Genomic DNA, 13613 nt, shown 5'->3' with positions numbered 1-13613 from the left:
AATAAAATAATGATAATAATCAAATGTTTTCACGATTTCCTGAACGTGTAGTCATATATTGGTAATACAGTATTGTCATAAGTTATTTTTAACAGGAACAGTGAACAGTGTTGGCATGAAATCATAATTAAAAATATTGTGACGCCTTAATTACAATTTTAAAAACACTAAATATTTTTCCTCATCTATTGGGCGCTTCAAAGTTAGCTATAAAGGTAACCCTGTTACTGACATATTGTCAATGTTAATAAAAATTATAATGCTGTCCTCTTTTCGAAGACGAGTTTGAAAAAGGCGGCAAAAATGCTATTATGACGTCACGTCCGATGTTTAATGTCGTATTATTGCTAGTGTTAATATGTTAAAGTAAACAATGTAACCATGAATAACACTTTTAATCTTGCTTCCACGTTATATAAAGTCAAAAATCAACATCTAGATGAAGTTAAACATATGCTAAAGATTTCTATTTGTCACTCCACCCTTTTTGATTGAACAAGCCGCAACAGGTAGGCATTGTGACGTCATCAAAAGATGACACCCACCACCTCTGAGCGGCGCATTGAGTCGACCCGAACTGACTCGGCTGCTTTGCTGCTCTCAAAGCAGAGGTCGAGATTACTTTTATTGACGCTCCTTTTCGGTTAATAAGTCAACTCGGAGTGAAGAGTCCTTCGTCCAAGAGGAGTGGACGTTATCTATTAAAAGGTAAAATGTTGTGCTTGAGCACTTGCTGCCTTGTTAAGGTAAGACGTGGCTGTAGTTTTTCGGAAACGGTGCTTTCAAGTACCCTCGGAAGAAGCTAATGAGAGACGCCTGACAGCTGATTTCCGTCAAAGTTTATGTTTTGTGACCGTCTGAGTCGCTTTAAATGTGGCGTATGTAAGATAAAACATCGAAATAAAGTGCATTTCTTTGTGTTAGGAGCGAGAAGTTAGTGTTTGAGTGACGACGTTTCCGTAGCATAGATTTTAGGTTGGACATTTTACTTGACGGAGACTTTTAGGACCGTCCGCTTGGACAAAGGTCGACGTGTCATGTCGCCGAGGTGCTTATGTACACTTAGTGAGACTTTTAGACTGGTGAATCTTCGAGAAAAATGTATTGTCTCGTTCGTGTTTGGTTAAAAAAAATGATGACATGAACGATAATGAATGAGAACATCTGTCGACGTTGTCATTTCCGCTCTTATTTTGACATTCCTTTGGGTACTTCCGGCCCATGCACTCGTATTCAGTTATATAGGCCGGCTTGATCAAAGTGAACTGATTTAAGGTTATTATCGTCGTATAATGACCAAATTTAGTAAATTAACTCATGAAATAATTTGTGGTCACTCCACTAACTCTAATGGGTGAGTTCTGTGATTCCATTGCGTTAAATCTGTAAGTTGCTGTCACTAACTTGTCAATCAATCAAATTTTGTCACAATTTTACCTTTTTATGGACTTGCAGGATGTCGTCCCGAGGTCCAAACGACCTGTGTATGATATGCGGAGGCCTTCTTAAGGGCAACCAAAGGCGTTGGCTTTTTGGGGGTCACCACAAGAAACCCAGTCAGCTTCAGACCCCCACAAAGTCCCTAAAAGATGGAAGCCTGTCAGGGTCTTCCCCAAGCAGTCCCTGGGGTGAGTTATTATTATTATTATTTAAATTAATCCAATTGGGTTTCAAACTTTGAATGAAGCACTTAGATATTAAACAGTACTTGGATATGAAACAGTACTTAGATATGAAACAGTACTTGGATATGAAACAGTACTTAGATATGAAACAGTACTTAGATATGAAACAGTACTTAGATATGAAACAGTACTTAGATATGAAACAGTACTTAGGTATTAAATAGTAATTAGGTATTAAACAGTACTAGGTATTAAACAGTACGTAGATATTAAACAGTACGTAGATATGAAATAGTACGTAGATATGAAATAGTACTTAGATATGAAACAGTACTTGGATATTAAACAGTACTTAGATATGAAACAGTACTTAGATATGAAACAGTACTTATACATGAACCAGTACTTAGATATGAAACAGTACTTAGATATGAAACAGTACTTAGATATGAAACAGTACTTGGATATTAAACAGTACTTAGATACTAAAACAGTACTTAGATATGAAACAGTACTTGGATATTAAACAGCATTTGGATATTAAACAGTACTTAGATATTAAACAATACTTAGATATTAAACAATACTTGGATTTTAAACTCTGTTTCTTAGATATTAAACTCTATATTTGATAACCCAATTTGAATTGTCCTCCCCAGGCAGCACTTCCTCCCTCTGCTCGTCGTCTTCCTTGTCCAAGTCGCAAGCGTCTTCGGCCTCCCCGTCCAAATCTCCGGACCTCCTGTCAATCCTCAATCACATTGTGGGCGGGACCCTGCGTCGCGGCTCCGGCCGCGGGGAGTTCATCTGCGGAAAGTGCATTTCCGTCCTGGAACGTGTCTTCAAGTTCGACACAGTTATCGCCAGGGTGAGGGCGCTTTCCTCTGATAGGCTCATCAAGCTGATTCAAGAACGAGACCGCGTCCGCCGTTGGGTGCGGGAAAACTACCTGCGTAGGCGTCCGCCGGGCCACAACGACGACGACGAGAATGACGAGGGAACGGGCGAAGACGATAGCAAGGACAACTATCGAGACATGTTGAAGGACAACATGGCGCTGGCCGAGTACGAGTGCTGGTCGGAGAAGTGGGATACGTGTCCATACTTTATACGGACAGGTAGCGAACTAGCTAGTTTCAAGCCCCTCATTGCTAATCCTATTTTCAAAATATCATTTGAAATGTGAAGCTTTATTTAAAAGTGGCTTTACAAATGATAACATTGGTTTTAAGCTGGATGTTGACTTTTTTTAGTTTTTGTCCTTAGTACAGGTGTCCAAGTGGCGGCCCAGGGGCCAAATCTGGCCCGCCGCATCATTTTTGTGGCCCGGAAAAGTCAATTATGAGTGCAGATTTGCTGTTTTAAGATTAAATTTAAATGAAGAGTATAGATGTATATTATATCTCCGTATTTTTACCATTTGATATTAATAATTGTTGTTTTTAATCAATTTTTGTCAGTTTTTTGTTCAAAAATAATTTTGTAAAATCTAAAAATAAAATTAAATTAAAAAACCTCAAATGAACATTGTTTTAGATCTATAAAAAACGATTATTCAGGAATTTTAATCCATTTATAAAAGAAAATCTAAATATGATATCTAAAATGGTCTAAAAATGGATTAAAAACCCTGAATATTATTTTTTTATAGATCTATAACAATCTTTTTTTTTAAATATATTTTTTGATTTTACAAAATGATTTTTGAACTAAAACACACAAAAAATAGATTAAAAAATGACAATTATTGATTTAAAATTGAGAAAATCCGGATATTTAATATACATCTATATTGTTCATTTGAATTTGATCCTAAAACAGAAAGTCAACACTCATGATTGACTTTCCCGGACCACACCAAATGATGCGGTGGGCCAGATTTAGCCCCCGGGCCGCCACTTTGACACCAGTCCCTTACTATATCACAATGTAGAATGCTAACCTTCCCTTATCTGTACCCCATAGGTAAAAGATGCCGAAAGGGGCAAAACTGCGAAGGCTGCGACTCCCTCCGCGTGTCCGACTCGGACTACGAGTCCGTATGCGGCATACCCCGCAGAATCCCCAACATGGCCTCCTCCCCGCTGCCCCTATCCCGCGACAAATCCCAAAGCATGCCACTCCACTGGCATCCCATTCTTTCCGATTGTTCCCGACCCAATTCACCGGCGGCGTCCGTCTTCTCCATGCGGACCGCTTCCGTCCAATCCCTCGACTCCTTGGACGAGCCTTCCGACTCGCCGGGTCACTTTTTGCTGGGTTCGTTGCTCAGAGAGCTCCTGCACCCCGGTTTGAGACCGGTGCGCTCACCAGCGGGGAGTAGGATTCCGGTTTTGACCACTGGGAGGCGTTCTAGACAGACGACCTCGCCATTGGTTAATAGGAATCTGAGTTTTGAGGAGAATGGAAATCATCACAGTGAAGAGGAGGTGGATGGTGGAGTGGTGGAGACGGAGGATGAGTTCCTGCCTTTGTATCAGCAGGTGGGTTTGTCCAAAAAAATTATGACTGACTTAAGGGTGTGGCTTATATGCGCATAAATTAGACTTGACATGCACAAAGCTGCAAGTTGACAAAGACAAAATGCTATAATGTAAGACAATACAGTCATTTATTTCAAATTAGAGAAAAGATAAACAGATTAAATGCTAAATGTGGATTTATAGTTTATATCACGGGTGTCAAAGTGGCGGCCCGGGGGCCAAATCTGGCCCGCTGCATCAGTTTGTGCGGCCCGGGAAAATAAATTATGATTGACTTTCCTGAAGAGTATCGATGTGTATTAAATTTACTGATTTTCCACTTTTTAAAGCAATAATTGTCATTTTTAATCTAGTTTTGTGTGTTTTTAGTTCAAAAATAATTTTGTAAAATCAAAAAATATATATCAAAAAAGCTAAAATAAATATTGTTTTATATTTATAAAAATATGAATATTCAGGGCTTTTAATCCATTTATTTAAAATGTGAAAATCTAAATATATCTAAAATTGTGAATTAGGGTGCGGCTTATACGAGAGAGATCATAAAATTCAACGATTTTTTTGGCTATTTTGAGGGGACAGCTTATACGCGAGAAAATATGGTAGTCAAAGTAAAGTGTCAAGATGGTGTCCAATGTCAAAGTGTTTTCGGCCTTCCCGAAGGTTCAATATTTACTCGGTTAGTTTTATCCGGATCAGGATCACTTGCTAGGGAGTTGGCCCAAATGTCAATACTGATTTAGTTTTTGGTTCTGGCAGAAAGCGGCCCACAGACTCCACCAGGTAGCCAGGCACCTACGAGGCCGTCTAGAACAAGCCGAGGCCCAGGTCAGGACCTTGGAGGCCCAGCTGAACCCGCCCCAGAATGATGCAGTCCAGGACTGGAACCATGTAAGTACTCATGTTATGCTACTTCAAGCCCAATTCCCTCTATTGGAATCCTCATGTAACAGAATCAGCAAAATACATGAAATCCAACAAAGAGGCCATCATTTCGACCGACGGTGTCAAAGCGGCGGCCCGGGGGCCAAATGTGGCCTACCGCATCATTTTGTGTGGCCCGGGAAAGTAAATCCCTTTTTAAATCAATAATTGTAATTTTTAATCATTTTTTTAGTTTATTTTAGTTCAAAAATCATTTTGTAAAATCTAATAATATATTTAAAAAAAGATAAAATAACTATTGTTTTGGATTTAAAAAAAACTGAATATTCAGGGCCTTTAATCCAGTTTATTTAATCCATTTATAAATAAAATGGAAATATCTATATCTATCTAAAATGTTTTTTTTGAAAATCATTTTTTTCTGTTTTTAGTTCAAAAATGATTTTGTAAAATCTAAAAATCAATAAAAAAAACATTATTTTAGATCTATACAAAAACGGAATATTCAGGGATTTTAATCCAGTTATTTTAATCTATTTATAAAAAAATAAAAAATCTAAATATTATATCTAAAATGCGGCTTGTAAACCAACCCGAGTTTGACACCCTATTTAATGTTTGCTAATGTTTTTAAACAAAACCGCTTGTACACACACACACACAGAGTAAATGTTTTGATAGGTGTGGTGGACTCTTCTTGTTTTGCTTTTAAAGGGCGTGTCCTCATTTTTGTTCATTTATAGATTGTGCACACAGACATAATGGAATCCTGCCCAACCAGTACAGTTTGCCCCTGGGCTTATTACCGGGACAAAAAAGGCTCCAATCTGACTCTGTCTCCTCTTCAAATTTACAATATTATACTAATAAGGAATATGTGTAAATGGACAATAACATGTTGAAGCCATTGGCTTGGCTGTAGTTTGCCTCGTTTAATTTTCTATTAAGACTTACTTCCTACCTTAATATTGATCATAAAAACTATGAAAAGTCTATATTGAAAAAAAAACATGCTCTTATGTCTATATAAAAACAAGAAAAATCACTTGGTGGATACTAGTCGTACTGCCTAGTTTTCAATTATATCCTATATTTATTCATTTTAAATTAAACATTTAGCATTCAATAACGTGATTCTTATATATGTATATATATATTTTTTCATATAGTTTGTGCATGAGGAGGATGGCGGTTGCCTATTACCCGGTTTGGCCTGCTCGCTGCACAGTCGCGATCGCCTCATCCAGGTGAGTGATAATGAAAGTCACAATTGGAGATTCTTTCCTTGGCCGCTAGAGGGCAGTGTTTTTCGTCCTTTTTCTACGTGGTTTAAAAAAAGAAAAGCCAATAATGCCATTCAGGAAGATCAATGAATGCTACCCTCATTCACAGGAGTGCATGATTGTGATCAGAAGAGTTTGTTCGGAAGGAAGTGGGAAAAGCCAAGTTGCAGATGAGTTTTCCTCGAGATTTGCGGAGAATTTGAAAGAAATTGTCCAGGACAACAAGGTGAGTCAAATTGATGGCTAAAGATTTGACACTATTATAATAATAATCATAATCATGGAGGCAGATCACCGCCCAACATCTTTTCATATTACCTCACCCTGTAGTTATTGCAGAGAAGGGATTGTGTGTTGTGCCACCGCAAGTTTAGAGTCCGGATGGATGTGGGAACTGTGTAACTGTAGTTTTTCATGAATAAATGAACAGAAGTAGCATTTTTTAATAATGTTTTACCCTAAACGTGGATGTCAAGTATGTGTCATCTTCACCCAGGTTGCCATGGAAAGTTTGCTGCGTCAACTGAGTGAGAAGGAAAATAATCTGGAGAAAGAAGCCTCGTTGCTGAGGGAGGCCGCGGGGGAACGTGAGAAAGACCTTGAGAACCTCAACACGGTGCTGCAATGCAACCAGGATGTCATTGATGTGAGATGTTGTTATTTAAAATACTAATTAATAATACAGGGTGGCCCAGTGGATGAGTGGTTAGCGTGTCAGCCATACAGTAGGGGGTCCTGGGTTCAAATCCATGGTAGCCTGATTGGACATTCTCGTGACTGGACGTTTGGTCGCCCAGACGTTTGGTCGCCCAGACGTTTGGTCGCCCGGATGTTTTGGTCGCCCGGATGTTTTGGTCGCCCGGACGTTTGGTCGCCCAGACGTTTGGTCGCCCGGACGTTTGGTCGCCCGGACGTTTTGGTCGCCCGGACGTTTTGGTCGCCCGGACGTTTTGGTCGCCCGGACGTTTTGGTCGCCCGGACGTTTTGGTCGCCCGGACGTTTTGGTCGCCCGGACGTTTTGGTCGCCCGGACGTTTTGGTCGCCCGGACGTTTTGGTCGCCCGGACGTTTTGGTCGCCCGGACGTTTTGGTCGCCCGGACGTTTTGGTCGCCCGGACGTTTTGGTCGCCCGGACGTTTTGGTCGCCCGGACGTTTTGGTCGCCCGGACGTTTTGGTCGCCCGGACGTTTTGGTCGCCCGGACGTTTTGGTCGCCCGGACGTTTTGGTCGCCCGGACGTTTTGGTCGCCCGGACGTTTTGGTCGCCCGGACGTTTTGGTCGCCCGGACGTTTTGGTCGCCCGGACGTTTTGGTCGCCCGGACGTTTTGGTCGCCCGGACGTTTTGGTCGCCCGGACGTTTTGGTCGCCCGGACGTTTTGGTCGCCCGGACGTTTTGGTCGCCCGGACGTTTTGGTCGCCCGGACGTTTTGGTCGCCCGGACGTTTTGGTCGCCCGGACGTTTTGGTCGCCCGGACGTTTTGGTCGCCCGGACGTTTTGGTCGCCCGGACGTTTGGTTCCCCGGGTGAATATAATTTGATAGAGCTGGTTTCAATAGTAGATATATTCAGATATTAAACTCTCGCTCATGTATATAATTTTGAGAGCTGGTTTCAACAGTAAACTGTCATTTCTAAAATATAGATTTAATACATGAAAATCCAAAATACTGATTTATCTCAGTTTTATTAAATATATAAAAAAATATATGTGCCTTATGTTTGTATACTCAAAAATGAATATAGGTAAATTCCCTATTAAGAAGATTTTGAGAATTCAAAGGTCAACAATTTTTCCAAACAATTGGACAGTTATCTTATTAGTCGTCATTTACATGCTCGCTAATTAAATACGGCAGCAACATTCCCTTTCTGTTTGTGTATGATGGTCTTTTAGGACCTCCGCATGGCTCTTGGCGAGAAAGAGCGCCTCCTGCTGGAGTTGCAGAAGGAAAGGGAGGTGTGGACACAGAGAGACCGGGCCCTCACCGCCACGGCTCGTGACACGGATCAGCTGGTCCAAGTCCTCAAGGTGGAGCTGGAGAGCAGCATGAAAGACGTTCAGGTACCTATAGTCCGGCAAATACGCTGCTTTGAGTTATTAATGATGATGTCATATGTCATGATCTGATTGACGTATGGTCAAATAGGCTCTCTCCGATTCGGTGATCAGCCAAGGCTTGGTAGGGGGCGGGGCCGAGGCAGCCCTGGCTTCCCAGCTGCGAGACAAGCAGAGTCGACTCGTGGCCGTGTTGGAGGAGCGAGAGACGGAGAGCGCCACCTTGTGTCGGGAGGTCACCAAACTCAGCGTTGCCCTGCAGGAGTACCAAAATGTAGTTCAGGTAAGAGGCTACATGTACAGTTGTACTTCTACTTGTGAAATTAATCGCTTCCAGAACTATTTAAGTAACTTGAAAATTTCGTAAGTAGCCGAGTACTTTATATTTAAATTCTCATTTTTTTTCACGGTCCTCACACAATTACCTACTGAACCCTTTAAAAATGGTCAAAGTGTCCCAATTTTGTATGAAAGATGAGAAAAAATTATAAGAAAATTATTTATGGATGTTTTTTTTAATTATTTTTAGATTGGAATATGTGGAAGTGTAAATATTTACTGTGTTGCATTTGTACTGTTTTTATTGATTAATAAGGGAAATTGAGAATATTTATAAGGGGATTTTTTAGCTGAGTTTGACAAGTATGTGGGAGAGATTCTTGAAATATGGGTAGTGGTTGTTGTGAGACAGCCAATGAGAGCGCAGTAGTGTTGTGAGGGTCTAAAGTGAGGATAAATGCATTTGTGACTATTTGCAAAAAAATAATTATAATTTAATTACTTTTTTGGGAGATTTTGTCACTTGGATCTTTTTTGTATATAGAGGCATTCATTTGCATATAAGAAGATTTCATAACTTGAAAATTTCGTTCATAGAGGCATTTGTAAGTAGAGGTATGACTATTTTAACTTAAATTTTTTTTATTTTATTTTTTGTATTTACCAAAAAATTTTCATAACGGTTCCTAAAGCCTATCCCCCTAAATATGCAAAATGTATTTATTTTATTAGTTTGAAAATATATCTCATTTTAGTTATTAAATATATTTAAATTTAGAGAAATAAAAAAAAAATGCTTCTTTTGCCCTGACCAACAGAGTCGACAGGATAACTTTGAGCACACCACGTCCTGGCTGACGTCTCAACTGACGGACGCCAAGCGGGCGCTACGCGAGCAGGAACGCCGCCGCAAGGAGGCGGAGCGAACCGAAAGACTACGGCAACAAGACCAGGAGCGTGCCGAGAGAAAGCTGAAGGACGGTTTGGAGAAGAGGGACCGACTCATTCAAGTAACTTTTTTTTCTGAATATAAATCTTTTTAAAACATGCAAATAAGCCATACCCTTAAAATGACCTTAAAATTGTCAAATTTTACAACTTCTCCCATATAAGCCTCCCCCTGATTCCCAATTTTCACTTCTATATTCATAGTTTTAATAGGGAGTACAAGTGTGTTATTTTGAAGGGAGAATCTTAAGAAAAATCTCTGTCATCTTGTCTTAAAATATTAACTAACACCAGGGTTGGGCAAACTGCGGCCCGCGGGCCACATCCGGTCCGCGAGGCCTTTCAATCTGGCCCGCCGACGTTGTCCAAATGTTTTTTTTTTTTCAAGATGGCGCCATCACATGGAAGCCAGTATCTCTGTCCACTCATTTGTTTTTGGTGTTTTCAACCGCTCTATCTTTTTTTAAATGACATTTTAATATTTCTTAATACATTCCTTTTTACTTGACTTTGTACTTTATACTTTTTACTTTAATGATAAGTGATGAGTATGTTAATACATTAGTCCTTTTTTTCTGTTTCTGTTTCTTATGTACTGTTAACGGATGCACTTTTTTACTTGTATCATATCATATTTAACTGAACTCTCTCCCACAGCAAATCCTCCAAGACGCCGAGGATCGCGACCGCCAGATGGAGGCGCTACAGTGCAATTTCTACAACAAACGAGAGCCTTGCATGTCGGCCATCAAACACGCATTGTGAGCTCCGCATCGACCAATCAGGATGAAGATTTTGCACTTTTATCGCGGTACTACTTAACGATACATAGATTGTTTGATTTATCTCCACAGGTGTGCACTTTATCCTGCCGGGTTGGGGTATGGAATGTCGCTTAGTAAGGGCTTCGACATCCCATAATTGAGGGGTCTTAATTAAAAAAAAATAGCGCTTCACTGTTATTTAATCATTTTCTTTTTAGTGGGTTTGGAATTGAGTATTAAAGGGTCTTTTTAAAGAGCTATTTAATCAGTAAAGGAGCTATATTTAAAATTTGCACTCCATTATATTTTTATTTATTTTTGTTAAAGGGACATAATCTTTGATAAACATCAACAAAAACGTGTTTTGGAAATACTTGACCATTACATGACGGCATTAAATGAGTTTTGATTGTTTACAACAGTGGCTCCGCCCTCTACCAATCAGCCAATTAGGAGAGGAGTTTATATTGTTTGAATTTGACACTGTAAAAGGTCATCAAAAAATGTGTACACTATAAAAAGTGTATGTACTTGGGAGAAATTGCATAGAAGCCACATAGAAAATCAACCAAATCAGGTTATTTCTCTATTTTCTTATTTTTTTGACGTAATACGACATTTGTTTATAAGATTTTTGATTATTTTTTATCATTTTTCGGCCGCTAATTTGCATATCGCTCCTTTTAATAGTTCTTGATTTTGTTTTTTGTTGTTTTTCACCTCAAGAGAATTAAAAGCTCTGATCCAAATTTGGACTGCATTTTTATTTTTTATTTTTTTTTATGATGTGATAACAGATGGAATTTAAATGACTTTTTTTTAGATGATTATGATTTAAACGCATTGAGTTTGGTGATAAATTTGACAAGATAATTCCGTCTAAACTGACAAAAGCGCACTTGTGTGGTTCAACGAAGGTCACGAGGCTCGGCAGGTCACATGACCTCGAGTTCAACGTCGCTTATTAAAACTTTGTCCTTTAATTGAGCAAATGATGCTACTTCAAAATGCCACTTTTTTTTACTCATTCGTAAACAGACAAACGAGCTAAATCGGATTTAAAGTGGATGGAATGTGGGTGTATTTTTTTTGGTGTCAAATTTCAGATTGACGAGTTTGCTGCTTGGTGACCATGAAGGAGAAAATGATGCCATTTGGGCGTTAAAACGGCGGTAAAATGATGTCACGGATGCTCGTCCCGTTGCTTTTTCTCTTTGTGGTTCCATCTGTGGGTAAGTCAACTTTTATTTTGTGTATTAGTTGTCTTTTTGGGTGATAAAGGTAGGAAATTAATGCATTATAAGGTTATTCTAAAAATAGCAGGTGTGGTTTATAGTAGGGATGTCACAAAAAGTTGATTGGCGGTTAATCGTTCATTTTTGGAGTGGATTATTAAGCGAATATATTAATTGGGGTATTATTTTTAACTAATAAATTGATTGGACTAGGAATTTGTAACTATTGAATGTAATTGTAGTAAAAAAAGTAAATAAATGTGTACTTTTTGATCGTTATCTATATATTTTGTAAAATAGTATAGTATTTACTATTCTTGTTTTTCATATATTCATTTTTCTATATATTTAAAATTTTAAAATGCTCTCATACACACTTTAACAAACTGCTATTAATGCTAATCCATTTATAGATATTCATAATGATATAAAAATATATATATATAAAGAGCACAATGATTATAAAGATGCCAATCCATTTGTATATATTCATAATAATACTAAAATATACATATAAAAAGAACACCATGATAATGAATCTCATAATATAATACTTTTTGTACACATACAATGTTTTAATGACTGAAAACAATGGTCTTTCAAGGGTTAAAAGTCTTAACTGTAAAGTAATAAATGGCTTTTCACTGTCCATAATAGGGTTAAAAATAAATAACAATAAAAAATAAATAAGATACAAATAAAGCAAACTTATTTTTCTATTTAAAGTAGTTTAAAGCTAAATTCTAAAAAAATATATATATAGTGAATGACACTAAAAGACAGTTTAAACATCATTAGGTGGATTGTTGAATAATGGCATCCGTCTGAATGGATATGGATTTATGATTTATGATTTATGATTTTTGTTCTTCAGTTCCTCTGTTCTGCTACACGTGTGTATTTCCTGCCGTCTCTCCTCTGGAATGCATCCGCTTTCCTCTCATGTGTCCCGCTGGACAAGTTTGCCTCTTCAGCAAAGTGGTGGGTGAGAAAGGTGAGTTACCCGGAATCCAACCAATCACAGGGCACGATGATACAAACAACCAATCACTCATAGCTAGGGGCAATTTAGAGTGTCCAATCAGCCATGGTTTTCTTTTTGGGAATGTGGGAAGGTAACCAGAATACCCTGACAAAACCCACAAAGAACATACAAACTCCACACAGGTGGACCAACCTGGATTTGAACCCAAGACCCCAAAGCTGTGAGCCACCATATAAAAATAATAATAGTGCTAACAACTTGCGCCAAATAAGAATAATAATACTGAAATATAAAATTACAATTAAAATAAAGCACTTTTATTGACTGGTTTTCACTTCAATTTATACATTAATATTATTATTATTTTTAAATTGGTTTCCGGCCAATCACAGGCCATAAAATTTGACTTTTCAAATCTGATCATACTATATTCACTTTTATTTTGACTGCGATTGATTGAACTATGATTGTAACTATGGCGACCAGTTACGGTGTAGCCCACACTTTTTCCCCTGGGATAGGCTCCAGCACCCCCGCAAACCCGAAAATAGTAATATTTACTTTTATAATCTTTAGGTCACTTCTCATTTTGTATAGTTTTTTTCCATTCATTTGTTTCAAATTTTTAATTCCAATTGTCTACCATTTGTCAAAACCATATGTGATCACATGACCAATCTTTCCAGGAGAAATGCGGGTTGTACTGTCGGAAAAGAGCTGCATCCATCCTTCCCTTTGCGGTTTGACGGGCCACAAGTCCATCATGGGTCTCAACTTCACCTTCACCAACCAATGTTGTGACACTCACCTCTGCAACGGAGCTGCTATTTCACACAGCGCCACCTACTGGTCAGCTATACTACTCTCATTTCTCACCCTTTCACTTGTGTGAACTACTCACTGTCATTTCTACCTTTGTATCTCCACCATAATAATTAAAATGTTAGATTCCCCAAATGCAAAATAGACAGATTTTGTTTTATAGAAATATATTTTAATGAAAAGTTCAATATATTCAGTCGAAAATTACGCAATTCAGAACAGAAATGAAGTTTTGTCTATACACAAGAT

General features: G+C 38.5%; 2 protein-coding genes across 3 annotated transcripts; both read left to right on the top strand.

Annotated features, from left to right (window-relative positions):
* Positions 1 to 520: 520 nt before the first annotated feature.
* Positions 521 to 11049, top strand: LOC144199953 (uncharacterized). Of its 2 annotated transcripts, none has more exons than XM_077721858.1 (13): positions 521 to 708; positions 1456 to 1628; positions 2285 to 2743; positions 3591 to 4108; positions 4868 to 4999; positions 6163 to 6240; positions 6386 to 6502; positions 6773 to 6922; positions 8170 to 8337; positions 8423 to 8614; positions 9429 to 9620; positions 10216 to 10319; positions 10413 to 11047. In XM_077721858.1, the coding sequence occupies exons 2-13, from the start codon at positions 1457 to 1459 to the stop codon at positions 10477 to 10479; spliced, it is 2349 nt and encodes a 782-aa protein (XP_077577984.1). In that variant the 5' UTR covers positions 521 to 708; position 1456; the 3' UTR covers positions 10480 to 11047. The 2 variants fall into 2 exon arrangements, with proteins under 2 accessions (XP_077577984.1, XP_077577983.1); XM_077721857.1 differs by lacking the exon at positions 521 to 708 and adding an exon at positions 910 to 1354 and having other exon boundaries at positions 10413 to 11049.
* A 188-nt stretch (positions 11050 to 11237) lies between these two features.
* On the top strand, positions 11238 to 13490 carry LOC144199634 (uncharacterized). Its single transcript, XM_077721403.1, has 3 exons — positions 11238 to 11554; positions 12432 to 12551; positions 13229 to 13490. Exons 1-3 carry the CDS (start codon positions 11500 to 11502, stop codon positions 13432 to 13434), a joined length of 381 nt encoding a protein of 126 aa, XP_077577529.1. The 5' UTR covers positions 11238 to 11499; the 3' UTR covers positions 13435 to 13490.
* The last annotated feature ends 123 nt before the right edge of the window (positions 13491 to 13613 follow it).

The sequence above is a fragment of the Stigmatopora nigra genome, chromosome 7 (genome assembly GCF_051989575.1).
Source record: "Stigmatopora nigra isolate UIUO_SnigA chromosome 7, RoL_Snig_1.1, whole genome shotgun sequence".
In the NCBI taxonomy this organism is placed as follows: domain Eukaryota; kingdom Metazoa; phylum Chordata; class Actinopteri; order Syngnathiformes; family Syngnathidae; genus Stigmatopora; species Stigmatopora nigra.
Note: the sequence above shows the minus strand (reverse complement) of the source record. Positions and strands in the feature narration are given on the sequence as shown.